This window comes from Typopeltis vanoorti, chromosome 15, assembly GCF_054136105.1.
Source record: "Typopeltis vanoorti isolate ZY-2024b chromosome 15, IOZ_Tvanoo_1.0, whole genome shotgun sequence".
NCBI classification, from domain to species: Eukaryota; Metazoa; Arthropoda; class Arachnida; order Uropygi; family Thelyphonidae; genus Typopeltis; species Typopeltis vanoorti.
The window spans coordinates 49,609,375-49,632,588 of NC_143563.1; the positions used below are offsets into that span (position 1 = coordinate 49,609,375).

Here is a 23,214-nt window from a genome sequence, read left to right on the forward strand (position 1 = left end):
AAATGAACAGCATGGCGCTATTTACAGCCAGTTGACGTCTTTTTTTTTTTTTTTTGGCTTTTTTTTAAGCAGATGATTATTACGAGATTTTTATTATCTAAGGACAGGACATTAAAAGAAATGCACATGAATTAGCATGAGGCAGTTCAGCAAAACTTCATTTGACAATTTTCGTTCCAATTTTATGTTTTTTTTCATTTTAAAAGATTAAAAACTACAAAAAATAGTTTTAATAACAATCAGTCATATTTCTTTGTTGTAACGGAAAATTGCACTACAACACATTTACTTCACTAATTCTTTATTCAGAGAGAATACGGCCATGTTATTTCTATCCACACTATATCTAATTATTAGATTTAGAAGTAATATTTCTTCGCAAAATGTCATTATTTCCTAGGCTACTTCTAATCCTGTTTTAACTGCGATCCACTGCAGGTTTGCATTGACTGCTGCAAATACACGAGGCTTGCCAGGAACAGCACACTGATCTTTAATTCCCCAAGAAGTAACTCCAACCATATAGAATCTACCGCTGTCTTTCATCAAAGGAGCTCCAAAATCACCCTATTCAAATGATAAAATTTAGATATTATTCACAGTTCGTTTTTTTTCTTCCGTAAGTAGTGCGCAGTAGTAGAAAACATAAATATTTCAAAATAATATAACAAATCAATTAGTCATTATTATAGAAGTGTTAAATTATGAATAAATAGCTGTGGACTGCTACAGAATACGATCAGTTATAGTCACATATCCTGAGGGACTAGTACGGTCACTTAACTCTCGTATCTGATCGAAAGCTTAACTAACACAACCATAATATTTATAATATAAATGCAATGCAAATATTTCGTTTACCACACCATTTTGAATTGTTATTAGGTCTAAGAAAAAAAACTGTTAAGAAAAAAAAACATTCAGACATTAAATCGTTTATTATCTTTATTCTTTATTTACGAGACTTTTGAGTTATATTTATAGATAAATAAATAAATCTCCTAATGCCTTTTATTACCCAAAGGGATTGTATTTATAATAGTGCTTTTACCCCATTTCGAGCAACATAAAATTTATGTTTGCTTAAATATAAATTTCAGCAAATATCAATTGTTTGAAATATTTTCCCCATATCCCTACAGTATTACATGCCACTAACCTATTGTACTCGATCCTATCACCTCTTCGTATTCTATCTACCAATCTAACCTAAACAATCATTATTGCTAACATTCATTTTGTTACCCTTTTTTGCACCCTCTCCAAAGTTGCTTCATCCCTTCCAAATTCTAGTAACCATTTCTAAAATAATAATTCTGATGTGGTGGTCTGATCAGGGCCTTATACAGTGCTACTACTATTTTATTCATCCTGATCACCGTTTGTCTCATCGTTGCAGAAACCCTCTGAGTTATTTTTGCTACCTTTGTAACATTTCTCCTGAATTTCAAATCTCTATGTACCATCACCCCAAGATCTCATAGCTTCCTCTTCCACTTCCTTTAGTATAGTTCTACAAATAGAGTATTATTGTCTCCCATTAGTGGATCCCAAATTTCAAAACCTTACAATTAGCGATATTAAACTGCTTTCCCCATAGGTTCCTCAGCTTTCCGGCTTATTCTGATCTTCCTGAAGTCCAATATATCGGCATTAAACAGGAATTCTTCTTAGCATCACATCACACGCAAACAGTTGAATATCTCTCTGCAGTCCGATGAAAATATCATTGATATAAAGTTTGAACAGTAATAGTTTCAGTACAGAACCTAGTGGAACCATTGGTATCTTTCCTTTTCCCTGACCTTGCTTCCCATATACAAGCCAAATATCTAAAGCAATACGCAGCAGTGAGGCAACCTATCAGCTGTCTTTACGATATTCAGATACTCAATGCATTTCGCTCATCAATTGCTCTTATTATTTTTTTATAAAAAACAATCGGGCATTTTGCTAAAATAACTGGAATGATAAAATGAAGAGCGCCCCTGATAAATCCATTCTGACCTGTACAGATAATATTACCCTTATCTTTCCAAGACTGTATACGAGCTCTGACCAGTTACTCCAACAAAGAAACTGGTCAGAGCTCGTATCTGTGTAACAAATTGCTTTTTAATTTGAGTGTTTTTAATATTCCTCTTATGCAAAGGCAATTTTTAAAATTTTCTTTTCGCTCCTTAGGGAAACATTATTTTCATTATTTTAATGAAAGCCCTGGAAACTTTTCCAGTTTCCAGGGCTTTCATTAAAATAATAATAATAATAATAATAATAGGTCAGACTCCCTGCCACTTCCTTAGAATGCTCCCTTAAAACGTGGTCAATTTTCATCCAGAGTAGTAGGGTGGTCACTAGTGACCAGATCAAGATAAGATAAGGAATCGTGACGTGATTGGTTGATGACGTCATTGTGTGCATGGCTTCATGGGTCTGGAATGTTTGGAATTTCTCTGTGGGCATATGTGTCACTGGCTTCAGCTCTTGTGTTTTGGTTCGCGTATGGGGTTATGGGTGATGGTAGAGATAAGGATTCGTGTTGTGATTGGTGGTGCACTAGTGACCAGATCAAGATCAAGATAAGATAAGGAATGGTGACGTGGGTGTGTGTTGTTTTCAGATGTAGATAAGTGACGTCATTTGTTATTTGTAAATAAATGTCGTCATTTGTTATTTGTAAATAAGTGACGTTGTTGTTTTGAATGGAAAGGATGATATTTGTGGATAAGGAATCGTGTCGTGATTAGTGGGACACTTCTGAGAAGATCAAGATCAAGATAAGATAAGGAATCGTGACGCGAATGTTTGTTATGAGATGTAGATAAGTGACGTCATTTGTTAGTTGTAAATAAGTGACGTTATTGTTTTGAATGGAAAGGGAAATATATTAGTGGATAAGAAATCGTGTCGTGATTGGTGGGACACTTCTGACAAGATCAAGATCAAGATAAGATAAGGAATCGTGACGCGAATGTTTGTTATGAGATGTAGATAAGTGACGTCATTTGTTAGTTGTAAATAAGTGACGTTATTGTTTTGAATGGAAAGGGAAATATATTAGTGGATAAGAAATCGTGTCGTGATTGGTGGGACACTTCTGACAAGATCAAGATCAAGATAAGATAAGGAATCGTGACGTGAAAGTTTGTTGTTAGTGAGTTTGGAATGATAATTTAATTTAACTATATTCTATGTCACACAAACATACAGTTTTTTTTTTCTTCTATAGATGGTTGTACTAATTTTCCAATACATTTTGGGTATTTCTTTCCTGTTAAAGTGTGAGAATTCTTAGAGAAAGTCGTGATGGCTCTCGTGTTTCGAGTTTTTCTGAATAATTAATTATATACTTAAAGTACCTGTCCTTAAACACACACACACACATACACATTAGACATAAAAAATCGCTAATGTGTCCATGTTGATACTCTAATATATACACTATGATTATTCTTATGAAAAAAAAAATACTATTCAGTATTAGAATTACGCTTACCAAACAACACGCGATCAGTTATGTTTAAGTTAAAAAAGTACTTACAGCTTTCCAGATGACTCTTCTAAATACGAATATTCCAAAACAGTTCAATTTTATATCCATAACACAACACAAACACAAAAACCACAAAGAATGAAATTTCTTTTATTGAGCTTGGAATGATAATTTAATTTAACTATATTCTATGTCACACAAACATACAGTTATTTTTTCTTCTATAGATGGTTGTACTAATTTTCCAATACATTTTGAGGTATTTCTTTCCTGTTAAACGGTGGGATTCTTAGAGTAAGTCGTGATGGCGGCAGTCTTTCGAGCTTTTCTGAATAATTAATTAATTATATACTGATGTCACTCAAACACACATACTTTTTTTTTCCATACCTCATCTGTATTTCTTCTATATACATGTTCTAATCAAGTTCATATTTTATTCATAATTCATCCGAATATTTTGATTTGTCTAAAATTAAGATCTTAAAATTCAATAAATAAATAAATAAACAAATCGTGTGTGTATTCACGGTTATTGCAAAAGTGTTCTTTTAAGTTTACATATTTATTTCACAGATATTATTTACAATGCAATATGCAGAAATAGGAATTTACATATATCACCAATGCAAATGGTATTTTTCTTGGCATAACATTTCTTTGAAAAAAAAAAATAGCTTACATTTCTTTCCAGAATGGGAACATCTTGGTACTATCTAGGTTTTCTGAATATTCCAAATGTTGATTAACATATATTCACAGAACACAAACACAAGTCTGAAAGGACATTTTCATTATAGGTTACTGTGCCTAACATATATTCACACCACAAAACACACAAAACATAGGAGTTGATAGATATTTCTGTAAATAACCAGAAAAGCTAGTGGACTACTTAATTTACTTTAGTATCCGTTTGGTTCTCTGTATTAATCTTTCCCACGGGTGCCCATCCTTGGTTGGAAAGTCTATGCGCCGTTTTGTTTAGGGTAAGTGTTATTTCCGGTTTCGAATTCCGATTGCTGTTGGAGTATGGAATTCAGACAAGTGAAATTTTTATTTATTTATTTTTTTCAAATTGATTGGTTATTTTCTGTATTTTACTTTTACAGGTCATATTCTAACAGAATAACTGAGCAGAATTAATAAATATATAAAGTATATGAGAATTTATTTTCCAACACTGTATATTTCTCATTAACTCTTATCTTATCCGGTCGCCTTTTGTTGTACGTAGGTGAGAAATCGTGTGTTTTGTTTCGAACTCTTGGTTTCCGTTGGGAAATTACCAATATAACTATTAATTTTACCTTCGTTTCCTTGTGCTCTTAACCTATTTCTGTAAGTAGAATTTATTTGTGAATTATTTTCTCACACTGTTAATTTTCATTCATTAACCTTGTTTGTAGATAACGAACAAATAAGATTTTTAAGTCAATGAATCAAAAAAAAAAAAATTCTCTGGTTACTTTGTGGCATAAAATTTCAAGAGAGAAAAAAAAAAAAAAAAAAATGTTATCTTCCTTCTTAAATTTGTATAACACATATACGACACCCAATTTCTTCATTTAAATTTACACATTTTATTGAACGAAATATTATTTACAAATTGTATTTACTGAATCTAACAATACAGAAAATAAATAAATTGAAAAATACATCAAAGGTTCTTCCATGGTTGTGGAATTGCCATCGTATGGTTTTGACAATGTGACTCTCATCTGAAAGTTAATTTTTCGTTTGGCGTTCGTTGGGAATTTATTACTGTAGTAAAATTAAGGGCTGTGTATTTATTTCTTTGAAACCAATACGTATACTTCAGAGAATTATTAAAAGCACATTTCCTAAAAATATCAATATGTATAATTTCGAATTAAATATTTTGTACTTACTATACACATGTCTCTGTTCGGGGCACCTGCACAGATCATCTTATTCGTTACCCAGCCCGGATAAATGTTGCTACATGTATTGTGGTCCACAATGTTCAGTACCACACGTAGAAGAACCTCACTTCCTGATGCAGCTGTTTTAAAAATATATAGAAGAGAAATATGAAATACATGTAAATAACGAGTCCATGGAATCCCTGGAGGTGTCTAATAATAATAATAATAATAATAATAATAATAATAATAATAAAGAATGGAAGTGGTAATAATAATAATAATAAGTCAGATATTCCCCGCATGGTTGGCCGAGTGGTTAGTATATCTGCTTTCCCACCAAAAGGTTATAGGTTCGAATCCAGCCATAGGCATGGATGTTTGTGAGTGTCTGTGAAAATAATAATGGTAGTGGACGGCAGTAGGAGGTGTTGTGTAATAATAATATTAGTGGTAAATAGTGATTTTTTGCATGATCCACAAGCACTGACAATTCTTAGAATTCATAGAAGTAAGATAAAACAAATTACATATTTGTTTTACATTGTTCTATATATTCACATATATCAAAACTTGATGGCACAATTCATATAAATACTGTATTTTCACATGTTTTTTTCCTTATTGTGGTTTTGTATGGCTTCATATCTTTTCCTTTCGAATGCGTATTTGAATCCAAATCAGATAAAAATGACTCACTCACAAATATTTTCACAAAGCGCATAACTATTGCTGCTAACGGCTTTGAATGAGATCTGTTTATTTGTTTCTTAATGACAAAGAAAATTTAGTGGAATCGAGGTCATTTAATTGTTATAAGAACCCAATCTTCAATAAGTGTTGTTTAATTCATATATAAGTTCTTTTTATAATCCGCTTACAACTTTTTACTCCCTACAGGGATTAAGCCACTCCGTTTCAGACTGGCTTAATCCCTGTAGGGAGTAAAAAGTCTATATAACTTTTGGAGACTGAGAGGGCAGTTCAATCAGAAGTAATTGGCCAAAAACCATCACTAATTATAAATGGCATCCGCTAAAGAGAGGCAGACAAGTGCCATCATCTAGTGGTCCCTAATGCTATGGTAGTATATTAATATCTGAAACAGTGCGGGTTCTGTGATCGACTTTCTTGAGTTTACAGGAGAAAAAATCGATTACTTGTGCTAGAGACGAACTAACTTGGGAACCGGTCGAAGAAAGGATTAGAAAAAGTTCTTCGAGTCGTCCACTATATTCGAATGGCGAAGAGCTTTCTTTGGGTGGCCTGGTTCTATCTATGGATAAAGATTTCACTTCCACAGATGTATGTAGGTCGTCTTGTTTAATTAATTAGAAAAATAACAAATAAATGGGAGAATTACGACCATTTAAAAACGGAGTGACAAGATCCATTTAATTAAAAAAAAAAGTTCAGATTGTTTTCCCATACTTTAAACAAGTCCATGTTTAAAACTGTATTGATGACTCTGGTTTAACCCGGCACTGGGAAAATATAACAAAAGTGGTAAGGTGGGGTCCCACAGACCCACCCAAATAATGTAGTGTATTATAGAAATCCATATCTTTTTAATCAATATTAGTGGATTCTCTGTGGATTCTTCCTCACAGTCTTGTTCTGTATCAGACTCATGGTCACTCACTAATTCTAAATCAATTTCACTATCATCATCTCCGCTAAATGGCTCCTCGTCTGTCAAGGCGCCATTTATAATTATGTTGACATAACCTCTATTCTTCCTGCTCGTAACTCATCTAGTAAAAAAATATATTATTTTCAAAATACTCTCTAAATATTTTCAAAAACGTATTTGCTTATAGTTGGTATGTAAAAATATAGAAGACACAACAGTAACGATAATATTTTAGTAGAATATACATGCAAACAACTTACGTTTCGGAAATAAGGTGGGGTCTGATGGACCCCAGCACACTTTACACCTCTGCACACTAAACTTGCTTGCGTTCAACACCCTGTCGTCTATGGCGTCGAGTAGCGGTTAGAGGAGGGGAAGCTATACTGAGGCTTGACTCACTGCCACGCGTTGTTAAAAAGTTATAGTCAATTTAAAATCTCTGGGGTCTGTGACACCCCACCTTACTAACGCCGGATTAATGAAATCGTACCTGTTAAGGAACGTACCCATTCCTGAAATTTTTACCATACTTTCAACATAAATGATATATTATTATTATCATTATTATTAGACCTCCAATGAGTCAAGGACTCATCGAGGGAGTACATAGCCACCCACACCAGCTGTGATACCTTCTCTTAGACTACTTCACGCTAGAGACACTCACTAATTCAAAGGCAAATTGTTCCACTCACTCACAGTTCTGTGAGAGAAAAATCTAGTTCTCATCCCTTCTTTTTAACACAGAGAAACTTTACTTCCACTGATTCCCCCGTGTTCTCTCCTCATGTACCATATAAAGAAAATTTTCATCAACTAATATCCCGTAACACGGTCTCAAAAGTTTATGTATCTTTATCATATCAACCCTCTCTTTCCTGTCTAACAGATTACTAGAGTATATACTATATAATAGTAGAGTATATACTCTACAGTATATACTCCCAAACTATCCTCATAAACTACATTTCATAACCTCGAATTCATCCTTGTAACTCTTCTTTGCAGCATTTCCACATTTTTATCCCTTCGGAATCAAGGAGACCAAATCTGTGCAAATAGTCCAGATGTGGTCGTATCAAGGCCCGTGTAAAGGGGTAAAATAATTTCCATATCCTTACATGTCAATGTCCGTTTCAATATTTCAATTATCCTCTGAGTTGTATTTGCAAATTTTGCAATGTGACTTTTGAAGTTAAAATCTACGGTAATTCCAAAATCACTAGCCTCGTCAGTTACTCCAAACAAAATCCATCAATGCTGTTAGATATCGCGTCACGACAAAGTGCATAATTTACACTTACTAACATTGAACTGATAGTCATTATCGTTTGCCACGCTTCACGCCTATTCAAATCGCCTTGTAAATGCTGAATATCAGAAACATCTCTGATTACCCTGCTTACTTATGCATCTGTAAACAACTGTAGATCTCCCGCTGTCAGGCGCTTTCGAGATTAAACAACAATCGTCCTAGGACTGATCTCTAGAGCACACCGGTCATTTTAAATCTGACACACACACACACACACACACACACACACACACACACACACACACACACACACACACACACACACACACACACACACACACACACACACACACACACACACACACACACACACACACACACACACACACACACACACACACACACACACACACACACACACACACACACACACACACACACACACACACACACACACACACACACACACACACACACACACACACACACACACACACACACACACCACTTTGTGATATCTGTCCAACAGCCACCCATTTATCCAGTCGATATTTTGCATTCCAGTTCGATATTCTCCAGTTTATGCAACAGCCTTCAGTTTATGCAACAGTCTTTCGTGTGGTATTCCATGAAATGTCTTAGCAAGATCCAACAGTGTCACAATGTTTCACTCCCATTGTTCAATTCAGCTCTAACGTTATTATAAAATATAATTGCTCAAACATGATCTTCCTTTAGTAAACCTATACTGTTGCCTGGAAAATATATTTTGTTTGTCCACATTTTCTCTATGCAAGTTCTTACTGATTTCTCTAAAATCTTTAGAGTTACTCAAGAGTTACTGGTTGGTAAATAGAAACATCAGTCTTTGCACCACCCTTCTGCAATGGGATTGTCATGCATTCTTTCTTCTGTGGGAGCCTTCCTGAGCTAAGACAAATTATACAAACATGTCAATAGCCTTACCAGTTCGGTTGAACATTTCTTTAGCATACGTGCTGACATCCCATCTGTCCCTATTTCTGAATTCTTCTCTAGAGTATGCAACAGCTCTAGAACCCCCTTCTCATGTGCTTCTATCTCTTCATCCAAAATAGTGGCGACAATGTGCACCATGTTACATATATCAGGATGAGAGATCTTGGACAAGTGAGCACTCATCATATGAACAATCGTGTTAGCTTCTGACAGAAGTGTATCATCTGCATTTATTAGTTATTCTTCTGCAGTCACACTTTTATTTACTAGTTGAATAACTATAAAATTCTTTTGGATTACCTTTAATCTGTACAGCCAATATTCTTTCGTAATTCAATTTAGTTCTCTGTACAATGCTCGTAAGTTTTCTAGTCCATGTTTTATATACCGTAGATGTCGGCGTATAAGACGAGGCCAAAATTCTAGGCTATTTTTAGGTTTTAAGCTTATGTCGGTTGTATAAGACGACCCTGCCCCAATTTCTTCTTTCTTGTATTAATGCAACGTTAGGTATTGTTGTTATATCCGTTATTTTTTTGCATAGCATAAATTTAGTATTTACGCGAATTACTCTAATTAAAAGTGATTAGCCCTAATTTTAATTAATTATTAATTTTGCATTTTTTTTTAAATTTTAGGATTATTAAAAAAAATCAGCTAACGCCTTTTTATGCCCGTAATAGGGAGTAAGCGAGGCCATTTTTAGCCCTATCTAACTTTTTGGAGACTGAGTGGACAGTGCAATCTCCACTGGTAACCAATCAGAGATAGCTGGCCCAAGGCTATCACTAATTAAGCGGCACGCAGTGAAGAGAGACGGCTCTACAGGTGCCGCCATCTCGTGGTCCCTAACCTTAGCGCTCGTATTTTTTAATGTCTGAAATAATGTGGGTTCTACGGTCGATTTTCTTGAGTTTCCGGGAGAAAAAACCCGCTTGCTCCTGCCAGAGATCGACTAACTCGGGAACCGGTCGAATTGTTATCATTTAAAATCATGGAACCAGCAACAAAACGAAGAAAGTATGAAGCTCGATTTAAAATAAGGGTAATTGAAATGGCAAAGCAAACTAATAACTGTGCTGCTGCAAGACTAATCTTACCATCTTCTCACCGAGAAGATGGTAAGAGAATGGAGGAAGAAAGAAAGAAGATTTTTTTTATATAAAAAAATTGGTTTAACTTCTATATTGCAACCACTAGACATCTGCTTAAACAAACCATTTAAAGATCACATGTGAGAAGAGTGGAATAATTGGATGTTGATTGGTGAAAAATCATTTACAAACGGTGGATCTATGCGCGCTGCATCACTTGATATGTTGTGCAATTTTGTGATCAAACCATTGAATAAAGTAAAATTAGAGACTGTAATAAAATCATTTAAAAAGTGTGGTATCTCTAATCTTATGGATGGTACGGAAGATGATCTGTTGTGGGACACTGATGACGATGAAAACGAAATCAATTCACCGGATTCGAACTGGGATCCATATGACGATCATTTAAATAATGAATCTGAAGACTATTCTCAACAGATGATGAAGAAAATTAACGTGAAAATTGAGGTTAATAATTATTATTTGTTTTTTAAGACTCCATCTATTGTAATATTTTAAATAAATTTATGTAACAAAAAAGTAATCTGATTTGTTTGTAAACACTGCCTATTTTCTTATATAACGATGTATTGTAACTAACGAAATGTTCATCCAAGAAATTAAGCTTCCCTTTTTATACTCGCCGTATAAGACGACCCATTATTTCGAGTGGTTTTCTGTAGTATTTGAGAGCCGTCTTGTAAGCCGACATATACGGTATTTCATAACGCCACTCACTCTCACAATATTCCTTCCACATCTTCTTAAGGATTTAATTAGGGTGCACATCCATTTCACTTCCACCCCACTTATTTTTAGAACTTTAGGAACCCATTCAGATACTGCCTCATTTAAGCACCTTTTAAAAGCTTTCCCATTCAGAAACTGATACCATGCAACTAGGATTCTTCTGATCTTTGTCAGAATTATCATGATGTCATAATTATCATCATAATTCTGATGTTGCAGTCAAGACAGGTTTCAAGCTAAACTATAAAACCTGTCTTGACTGCAACATCCATATAGTTGGTTACTTTCCGAGTTAGTGGCCTCAACACGCTCAGCAAAACAGTCATATCTTCAACTGAGACAGCTTCTAATGCTATGTATTGCTTTTTCCACGTTGCTTGAGAAAGTTGTCGAGCAGCTCAATAAATTCTCCTTCTTTCTTATCATGAGTTTTTCTGTTACCCAATCAACAATCCGACCATTTAAGTCACCTTTAATTCTCATACTTGTTTAATACCCATCATGGTAATTTGGAGATGCATTTCTTCATTCCAAGAATCGATGAACTGCGATATCTTAAAGAGAACATTAAAACTCAATTTATAGAAACAAAGAGAAACGAACAAATCGCCCAAGAAAGAAAAAAAAAACATATCCCAAAATAGGAACTGCTTGTGAGCTTGAACGTTTCATTTCAGTTTTCATCCCGTTTCCAATAATTTCACAAGATGCGTACTTATAATAGATCAGAAGCAATTATCATTCAGGAGCGGGAGCATTATATATAAAACCTATAAGGGTAAGAGGCCGGTTTAGCCCTATTTTCCATAGAAAAAAAAAGATTTTCTTAAAAATATGTTTGGTAAATCTGCAGATTACATTTATTTCTGCTGATATTCACTGCGCAGTCACGAAAAGGAAAAAAGTATTATCAGGCAGTCAGAGATCCCAGTTTAAGCCGAATAATTTATTCGGCTTAAACTGTATATATATATATATATATATATATATAAATATATAAATTATATATAAATATAAATATATAAATTATATATAAATATATAAATATATATATATATATAAATATTTTATATATATATATATATATATATATATATATATATATAAATGTTTTATATATATATATATAAAAAATGCCATGATTATGTAGCAAATGGTTAGCTGTAATAAAAAAAAAATCACGTTTAAATCAAAATTTCTATTTATTGGGTATAATGGTGCACTGATTGTCTACAAAATGTGTTAAACATTTTAAAAATTAATCTGAAAGTGTTTCAATTTCCTAAATGAAAATTCGTTTAGGAAATCGAATTCAAGGTTTTATATAAACTTTTATTAATGAAATATATTAGAAATGCTTGCTTGTAACGTACATTCGAATGACTAATAATTATTAATATAGAGATTAAACTTACTTGTTGTCCTTCTTCCCCAGCCTGCTCCAATGACGTCATCACCAGCAGGATATTGATCTGTTGACCGAGGTAAACAAATAGGCTTATATATATCCCCTACTCCATTAGCTGAAACATCTAATTCTATTACAGCCAAATCATTGTTATAAGGAGAAGGGTTAGCAAAAGCTTCATGGAAGGTAATCCTTTTAGCTCTATAGATTATTCTATATTCTCCTTTGCTTGAGATATTGTGTGCACCTAAGAACACATCGATCACATCAGGATACCAGCTAACTTCCTGCCTAAAAATGAGACAAAAATAGTACTCGCTCCTAAACTTTGTTATTTAGATAATAAAAAAACGTGATTTCAGTTTGTAATTTAGTGCAAATCAAAAAAAAAAAAAATTGATTCAGTTATACAAATTATATTGAAATTGTTCATTTGGAAACTTATTTTCGAAAACGGTTGCGTAGTATCAGACAATCGTTTCCCAATCTGTGCTACTGTACTTTTTTGATGAAAATATCAGATATGTAATCCATAAACGCATTACATTTCATTCAGTAAGAAAACCATAGAAAGGAGGCAAACTTTGTGCGTAACAAGATTAAGTGCGCTCCCTCGTGCTGTTACTCTTTTAACAATGGCTATTTTCCAGCCCAATAATGTGGCCAGCCACAACACTGACATCGTGCAGAAGGATTTCAGAAACACGGAAGGAATTTCTTTCTGATTCTATGGACTGGTCGGACATTTTAGAACGATGCAGACAAATAACAAAGGGATTTTCCTTGCAATCCAAGTATTCTGCAAGTGAGAAATGTTTTCATCATGGGCTGGTAATAGCTGCAAATGCTTTTGTTTACCAAAGGAACAGAAGCCAAGAAAACCACAATGGATTTGAAGACTAAAAAAGTACTATAAAATATTGGTTGGGTTTTCTGAATTAAGTAATTACTGAATGTATATACTCCAGCGAATAATTAAATTTGATTCTAAGTGATAAGAAATCTATGGTTACGTATATAAAAGAAATAATACAAATAAGATATAAATAAATTCATTGGGGTAACCATTTCGAAAGTAGCATATCGCTCAGAAACAAATTTTCGGAATGATTTCGAAGATCTTCCAGCTAAAACAAGATGACGATTTTCATAAATAATAATATAAGGTTATTAATCATTTCCTTTTCAACCTTATTGTGTAATACATGCAAAACTACGTGAAACAGGAATTCGAAATTATTTATTCCAACAATATATGTTAGGATGTTCTTTTGACTCTAGATCTGTGCGTTCGTTGGATCCATTCGTGGTCTATTCACAAAGAGCGTAATTTGTAGGATTTTTTTCCCCTACTGGGAAATAAAATAAATTACATTTTATATGATATATTTTTATTCTCATCCTAATTTTACCCCAGTGTGAGCAAAGAAACCAGCTGCACTCTATATACACAATGCCTAGTCGTGAAGATATTCACAAGAAAATGTTTGTTTGGTCACGCTTGGATAAAGATGAAAACAGTAATATAACTTTGGTATATCGATTTTTGGAACACAGCATGTCTGCATATTGTAGACACATTTCAATTTCTGTAAGTCATAAATGGCAAAAAAGGTCGTAGCACGATATTCCACAACGAAATATTGGATAACATGGACGAAACTGAGGAGACTTACTTGGTTGGGATATTGTAATAAAGTGACATTTCATCTGCCAACACACACAGCATCAGAATTTCAATGCACCACACATCTCCACAGAATTTCGAAGAGGAATAAGATCATGAAGTCAATGAAAACGAGGTGAATGTGTTTTCTACTATAACCTCATGAAAAGTGGATTATTTTACCCCTCTTCTGTAGGTACCAGTCATATGTTTTGTTCATGCACTTTTTCTGATGTTCCAGATTCCTCACTCAATTTCAATAGAAGTTTTCGGAGAATGATCACATTTTCTATCAGTCTTCTTTTATATCAAACTTGCTACAAGAGCACACGAAATTTACCGACATGGCAGACAATGCAGATAGTATTAATAACACTATCGTAAACAGTAAGCAGGTTTATATAGAGTCGAATAGGTTGACCATGACAGTCAATTGATTCCAAAAGAAAAGATGAGTGGATGAATTGATAAAATTATAACATCATTATATAAATCAAGCGGATATTAAATCCAGCATTATTTCAAAGCTGAATGTAGAAACTATGAAAGTTTCGTAAAACATTATACGATGTTACAGAGCTAACATCGTATAATTTTGCATCACCGAACTGAAGCCTTTTGGCTTTTTATTTTAGTAAATTATTACATAGTTTTACGGTATGTTATTAAATTATAACATGCTAGAGAAATGTGTTTTTAATAATTTCATAATTTCAATACTAGTTTCTACAACTCACCAATCGGGAAATATGCTCGCTGCTGTAAGGACGTGTCGTCTGCTAATCAATGCTCCTCCACCGATAATTTGCCGTTTGTATAGGATAAGAGCCTATAACACAAGTATATTTAAAAATCGTCGAAATATATCGTAAAGAAATTTCAGGAACAGTAAATAGAAAGCCAACCAAGTGCATTCTCTGTTTACTTGAAATTGTCGGTGAGAAGAAAATGGAAAGGAACTTTGCAATCTTAGTCTGAGGTTAACTAACTCTGAACTGAACAGAAACTTTTCCGAAACTCATTATAAATTGGATTAAGTAAAACAGAAAATGAGCTAACAGTTTCAATCACCTTTTTTTTTTTTCTGCCGATTTCAGGATTAATCAATCTCCAGAGCAGACAAATAGGATTGTCTTTTCTCCAGACAAACAGAAATTCAGAAATAAAATAAAAAATAATAAAAATAAAGAAATTCCTTTGCAAGTTGTGGAAATTTTAGAAATTTCTTCCAGATCAGAGGTAGTTGCCTGATTTTTCAAAAAAAAAAAAAAGGGTTTGGAGGATTATTTATTTAAATATTATATATAGAACATTTTATATACTTAATTATTACTTAAGAATGACGTTTTATTATTAATATTTGAATATGTAATTTTTTACATTCTTTGCATGAATCTTCAAATTTAAGGAACAAGGGAAAATAAAAGAAATGTTACCATCCAAGGATATTCAAATGGTTGGGTTTCTATCCCGCCAACAACTCGGGCTTGTGGCCGCCTGTTTGGTATTCCACAGTCTGAAAGAAAGAAAAGTTCTTTGATGGCATGTAAAGCAAGACAAACATTTTATTTAGCACTTCATAAGTTGTGAGTATGAATTTTAATAAAGTTCCTGTTCCAAAATTTCTCTGAAGCGATTGATTTTGCAACTTTCTAAATTCTACCAATGACCTGATTTAAATATTAACATTTTCTTCTTGAAGACAACAAGAGGTAAATCCTAGCTTAATCTTTTTTGTTTCCAACCCCCCCCCCCCCCTTTTTTTTTGTTAAGCATAACAGTCAGAATACAGCAGCATATAAAATGATGAATTTCAGAGAAGAAATCAAAATAGAACTGATTATTTTGGCCTAAAAGTAGAGAATTCTCATTTGAACGGCAAATTTCCCGATTTTATCAAAATTTATCCATACCAAGCATTTCTCTAAAACGTGCATTTCTTTGAAGTCAGTTGTGTTATGTGTTGTGCAATGATATATACCATTAGTAGCCAGACAATCGTTTTATTTGATGTTAAGCAATTAAGCAAATCCAAGACCGATTAATTCGGGAACCTGCCCAAGAAAAGTCTAGAAATAATTCTTCTAGTTGGCAACCAGAATCGAACTTATAACAAATATTTCTCGGTAGTTTATTGTCATGAAAGCAAACGTCATTTCTGCAGGGATTTTCTTCTGAATCGAAAAGAAGCCAGAAGAAAATCAGTTCATCACTGAACGAAATCTCATAGAGTGTCATATGATTACATTACAACCACATACAAAGTCTGTTCAAACATCACAGGATTTACATTTTGCAGACCATCCCAATGAAGAATGACTTCTATAAATTTGCTTGAGGATTCCATGCTGAACAATCCTTGGGATGAGGTGGGAATTAAAAATTTAAATTACTTTGGTTCTTGTTCTCTACCTGTCGACTATGCGTCCTTCTTTTTTACGCTACATGAATAACATGATCTTTAATTTACTAAGAGGAATGGGCCATAGTGCACACACACACACACACACACACACACACACACACACACACACACACACACACACACACACACACACACACACACACACACACACACACACACACACACACACACAGGCTATGCATATAGGCTAAAACTCCCTAACTGCAGTTATTTATAATTAACACCAGAAGCGACTGACGTCAACAACATGACGAATCACGCAATGAATAAATTAAAAAAAAAATTAATGGCCAAAGTTTCTGATAATTGCAGACATAAGGACTATTATTTGCTTATTAAAGGCTACCACGTGACATGGCACGTGGTAGCCTTTACATAGCTTTACATAGCATTTATCAGGGCTATTAAATCTTTATTCACTGATTTTAGACATAGAAAATGGAGACGAGTTGGAAATGTTCATAAAGAAAATTGGTGTGTGTGCATGGGGGGGGGTCGTTTCTTGCATGTCGACTTGCTTTGCCTGTTTCTGCAGCCATGATTCAACCTGTTTTCCGATGATTTGAGATGCAGAAATGCCAACTGTCGATCCGTACTTCTTGCAAATCACCGACCCCTAACTCAAATGGTCATTTTAATCATCCAAATACTGGCCTGGCAAGTCGAGTGGAGCGTTTTTCCATTCCTAGCGTTATCCCTGGGATTGACATAAAAATTTTTACTCATCAGTGAGGCGTTCAGTGAAACCTCAAATTTTTCTGATGGAATGATCTGCTCCACCATCCCATCAGAAAAGTTCAAGGCCTCACTGAGCGCAGCATCACACTGCATGCACTTATCCCTCTCTGAGGACATTCTTCCATTCATACGTAATTCAAGAGGGCTATTGCGTGGGTAGAAATTTTATCGTTATTGAGGAACATCTACTGAAAAAAAGGAAATTCTTTAAAGCATTGCAACTATAATTAGATGAGAAAAAGTAAATGCTTTAAATAATTAGCTTCTATATTCAAGAACATTATAAATTGACATCAAGCTTATCAAAGATAAATCTCTCTCTCTCTCTCTCTCTCTCTTTCTTTCCATCTATTTACTATTTACCTGCTATATTAGGTAAAACAGGAGGTGGAATGTTGTTGCAGGGAGGAGCGTCCTCGGTATGTTGCTTAATCCATGAATAGTACATGGAAATTCTAGTAAACACTCCTGGATAGCCCTCTCTTCCACATCCTATTCCCCAGGATACTATTCCAGCAATGTACCATATTTCTTCATTCTTGATAATCAATGGGCCACCAGAATCTCCCTAAATTCATGAATGAAAAGGACACAATCAGGATTAATTTTCAAAGTGAACAAAAGTTCTGAAGAAAGTGCCAATATTAAAATATTAGCATATGATAAATATCCATTTTTTATTTAAGTTAAGGAATATTATATCCCATATTGTTTCTTAGCCGAATAAGAAACTGGAAGAGTTTCGTGCCGAATATAGAAACTATATAAAGTTCGGCGATTCCAAGCGTAAGCAAATACCTGGATAGTGCAGCACCTGATCCTTTAAGGTAGTGCAAGCTGAGGCAACTCATAGAAAGGGTGGAGCAAGTTCTGATCACAATTCTTGATATTTACCCATAATGTGAACTTAGCTCCTAGGAGCTGTATTATTGTTCAACATTATGAGAGAAGGTCACTACCCAGACCGGTTTCGACCTTTTTTGAGGTCTCATCAGTGAGTAGGTAGACCTAGTTAATACCAAGTTTGTAGCGAACAGAACTTACAGCTTGCACTACCTTAAAGGATCAGGTGCTGCACTGTCCAGGTATTTGCTTACGCTTGGAATCGCCGAACTTTATATAGTTTCTATATTCGGTACGAAACTCTTTGAGTTTCTTATTCGGCTAAGAAACAATATGGGATATAATATCTCTTAACTTAAATAAGTTCATGTCGCCGAATTGAAGCCTTTGGTTCTTCATATAATTAGTGATAGATATCCAATTTCATATACCAGTATAATCTAGATGAAATCACAGTTTTTTTTTAAAAGATAGTAATGAACAAATGAACTTGAATGAATTGGAGTAATTTCTGTAAAGAGACTGTAAGATATTCTTTGAAATCAGAAATACTTGAAACTTGAGGATGGGTAGAAAACTGTAGGCTGAACACGATTTTTATCTTCAAATGTAGGACCTTTATCTTGCTTGCTACAAAAGGAAAAAAAAAAGAAAAGCAAGTGATCTTTCCTATCCATACCAGGACTTCTAGTTTATCTGATCACTATGACTCATGCACACGTTATACTAATATGCTATAAGTCACCAACATTCTTGGGTGGATATAAATAAATAAACAAAATGTGAAAAAAAAGTGGAAGTTTTAACAAATCATATTTCTTATTTAGTAAGTAAATACAGTGCTGACTTGTGTCACTGTAATTTAAAGGCATAATTTTACTGATACCGACCAAATTTTGATTTCATTGTTCTTCCCATAATATTTATAATGATCAGAAATACAAAAGGATATTCCACGTACAGTACGCCAGTATCATAAATGCTCCAGGCTAGACGAAAGAAGAAATTTATCACTTAGATTGGTCTTCTTTCTTGGAAAAATACAAAACGTTATTTGTCCAAAAAATTGCAGCACCAGCAGGAATGGGGAGAGAAGGACGGAGTAGAATAAGAAAGAAAGGTTTGTTTGGTTTCGAACTACGATGGCTGGTTGCTGCATATTTATTGATGTATATACAATAAAAGTAACCTATCTACCAATAGTTGTGGACACTCCCTGTTATTTGAAGTTATGGAACATTCCAGGTGTGTTAATAACATAGAAACATGTGTACAGATAGTAGGAAGCAGTATTTCATCGTAGCAGTTGAATACAGGCGGTAAGGAAACACGACGTGAACTCAGTGACTTCGAGAGAGAGATGTCATCGTGGGCTGTCACATTGGTGCATTGTCCATACGTGCCATTGCCGCTCAACTGGAGCATCGAAAATCAAAGATTGGCGATGTGATCAACAAATGGAGATTTTCATCACTGTTGCAGGAACATGTCAGGGCAGCCGCCGAAAATGACTGACAGGAACAGGATGGCGTTAAAATGGGTGGCACGCAAAAACTGGCTACAGTCGGCACAGACCATCTGTTATGAATTGCAGAGCGCCAGTAAGACCAGGTGAGCACTAATACTGTACAAAAGGACTTCCATTTACTGGGTTTCCACGGAAGGGCACACAAGCCGAACATTAAAACAAAACACACGGCGGCTCGTCTCACCTGGTGCAAAGAGCGTGTGAACTGGACAGTTGACTAGTTCACAAAGATGCCATTCAGTGGGAAACCGTGCTCTGGAGCGATGAATCAAGGTTCACCTGTTTCCAGCCTGATGGCAGGATGTGGGTGTAGACTCACCCTGGTGAACGCTCGTTACCAGTGCCGTAACGAGGGTATGAACCGCCTGTGGCAAGTGTCTGACTTGCGCCCCCCTAACCCAAAAGTGGCAAACATTTTGAAAAATTTAAATGTAACAAGTTAAATTTTACTAAATGCAATATGTTAAATACTTACTATTAATCACATCAAAATGAGTTGCCTGTAAATCCAATTATGTATTTGTATAAATAAATAATCTATTAAATAAGAACAAATTTTTATTCGTATTCAGTGACAAATAAATTTAAGAAATACACGACATAGGTATAATATAAAATAATATAATAAAAACATAAATAAGTTCAGCATATTTTATAAAGAAATTCTTCTAGTTTTTTCATTTGTAAACACATTTATTATATCGTCATAATTTAATGTTCTTGCAATATCTTGTTCAATTGATATTATAGACATGTTTGTCAATCGCGCTGTCCAATAGAAGAACGAAGGTATGATTTTGCAATTTTCAATTTGCTAAACAAACGTTCACAGGAAGCTGTTGTTCCAGGCATATTGTTATGGAAATCCTTAATGCTATGTCTAGATTTGGATACGTGTTTTGTAATGAGAGTTCGTAATTTTTTGCAAGATTTGAAAAGTGTCCACTTCCATATCTTGATATTTGAAACTCTCAGTTTCACATACAAATTCTGGAGCATCTAAGTCGCTATTATATTTCAATGCCAGGTCAGCTGCGCATCGTTTTGAGATCATCTAGCTTTATAATTTTTAGCGCGTATTCATTTAAAAAACTGAAGTCGTTTGGAACCTCTTGAAAAGCAGTAAATCTGTCATTGAGTTGTATGAGTATTAGATCTAAAACTTCACACATTTCTTTTTTTGTAATGCAGTTTCATTCATGGCAAACGAATCATCAGTAGCTTTCTCACCAGGCATATTTTTTATTTTGCGCCGTCTCTTTTCTGGAATGTAAGTTTCAATATTTATTGTTTCGGCTAAACTTTTTGCCGAATCGTGAAGCGAATCGAAAAAATCATTTCGGTACTGTTTGAATTTCATTTCTTAGAGCTTTTATCATTTTCGCAGCATTTTAGACTGTGGTTTTTTTTTTTGCTTGTAAAAGTCAATTTACTTTATTTATCTTTCTTAATAGTGTATCCCAAAATATTAATAGTGCAACAAAATTAAATTTTGTTAATAATTTTAGCAACATTCGAGCATTTGTTACAGAGTCTACTGTAACTTGTCTTTGTCCATCACACATTTCATTAAGAAGTTGTAATATTAAAGGCATTTGATTTCGTAAGGCTTTTACCGCGTTAGCTTTCGCGGACCACCTCGTGTCACTTAAACCTTTAAGACGAACAGATAATTTTTCCTTTAAAAGATCCCATCTACTAGTTGAATTTACAAAAAAAAAGTTAAACAACTATAGAATCGTTCCAAAACATGATTTCATTTGAACAGATGTTTGTGCAGTATGAACGCCTATTAAATTAAGATTGTGCATGGAACAAACTTCGCCATCTTGTTTAAACGTAATATCCTGGTTTGTATCCCCTTGTATTTACCTACCATAAAGTGCTTCGCCAGTTTTTTCGTGTCACAATAAAATCAATGAAGGTTTCTTCAATGCTACATTTATTCGTGTTAGGATCAATGGTAACATAGCGCAAAATTTGAGTTATCTGTTCTTGGTGAGAAGTGTCAGGTGTGCTATCAAATAAAATAGAAAAATATTTTGCTTTTTGAATATTTGAAATAATATGCTGTCTAATTTTAGAAGCAACTATATTAATTATATCATTTTGTGTTACAGGAGAGAAATAATTAACTTGATTTTTCTTATGACTTGCAATATATTGTGCAATAATAGGATCGCAATGATCAAAAATTTTTCACATTCGGGATGATCAATTTTTTCACAAGTTCCTCTCAAAGCGTCATTATTTTTTACGCAGTGCAGAATGGCATCCAAAATAACTTTTAAAATATGCCTCCACTTTTCTTTTTCTTTTAAAATTGCTTCTTATAATTGATCGTCTACAAAACCACCTTTCTTAATTTTTTATTCGAAAGTTTTCCATTCGACGTAATTTTTTTTATGATATAATGAATTTTCATGACGTGGTAACATAGGATTCAAATGTTGCTAGTCTCGAAACTCCGCAGCGGTCCATACATTCTGATTTTTTCCAAAAAGAATACATGGAAAACAGAACAGTGCATCTTTTCGCTTGCAATATATCAACCGATTTCTGTGCACTTGTTCTCCGTTTGACATGGTTTTTACAAACCATTTTTTTTTTTTTAATCAAAATGCCGATTTTCTGTATCAGGATAAACACTTATATTATCGAACAACTCGGGTCCATGTTGAACAAATATTTGCATGTTACTATTGGTTATGTGCCATGTTGTGGGATCATTAAAATCTATTCCTTTTGCATTATCGATATTTTTAATTTAACATCCATTATATAATTATCATTATTACATTGCTTCTCGATTTCCGGGTTTTGATGTTCAATTGTACTTTTCTCTTCTGTTTCAATTTCACATGAAACATAACTACTTGTAGAAGGCAGATTTAATTCAATTGTTTAGCTTGAATGAACTAGAGGTGGTATAGATGCTTTTTTTTAAATAAAAATATCAATTGGAGTTTTATTTTTCTTTATATTTTCAATCTTTTGTTCTCTTATTTTTTTTAAACTGTGCACGGGAAGGTTTTTTTGGTGGCATATTACCTTAGAAGTGTTTTTTAATTTAAATTTGTGTTTTTATTAATATAATTATTTATAGTACTTACTCAGTATATTGTATAAACAAAATTATCTGTCTTTTTTAGTATGTTTAGTTCCACAAAAGAGCGAAAATATCTAACAATAATTACGAATCTTGGGTGTGATGTAAATAAGGGCTGGCGAATAATTTTTGTGGGTAGGTCATGAAACGAGGGATTCAAGTAGATGGAATGATATCGAAGGAGGTCATAACGGGATTAAAATTATAATATGGAAGGTAATAAACTTGGGATGGGCAGAAAGACACATTCGGAGGATAACGGAGGAATGTATTAGATTATCTATGCAAATGTTTAGGATTAGACGGGAATTTGGAGATACAAAATTCTACAAAATCATAAAATAGGAAAATACATTCATTAGTAGTTAATGGTGCGACGGAACAATTTATTTGAGACAAAAA

The 23,214-nt window shown here is 33.9% G+C and overlaps 1 protein-coding gene across 1 annotated transcript in view; it reads right to left on the bottom strand.

The window, feature by feature from the left end:
* Nucleotides 1–396: 396 nt before the first annotated feature.
* Nucleotides 397–23,214, bottom strand: part of LOC150098753 (transmembrane protease serine 9-like) — a 65,642-nt gene continuing 42,824 nt past the window's right edge. The window contains exons 13-18 of the mRNA XM_090405741.1: nt 17,696–17,900; nt 15,606–15,685; nt 14,907–14,998; nt 12,511–12,794; nt 5,386–5,519; nt 397–567 (exon numbers count right to left, since the gene is read on the bottom strand). Of these exons, the coding sequence (XP_090261867.1) occupies nt 397–567; nt 5,386–5,519; nt 12,511–12,794; nt 14,907–14,998; nt 15,606–15,685; nt 17,696–17,900 (966 nt within the window). The remainder of the gene's footprint in view (nt 568–5,385; nt 5,520–12,510; nt 12,795–14,906; nt 14,999–15,605; nt 15,686–17,695; nt 17,901–23,214) is intronic.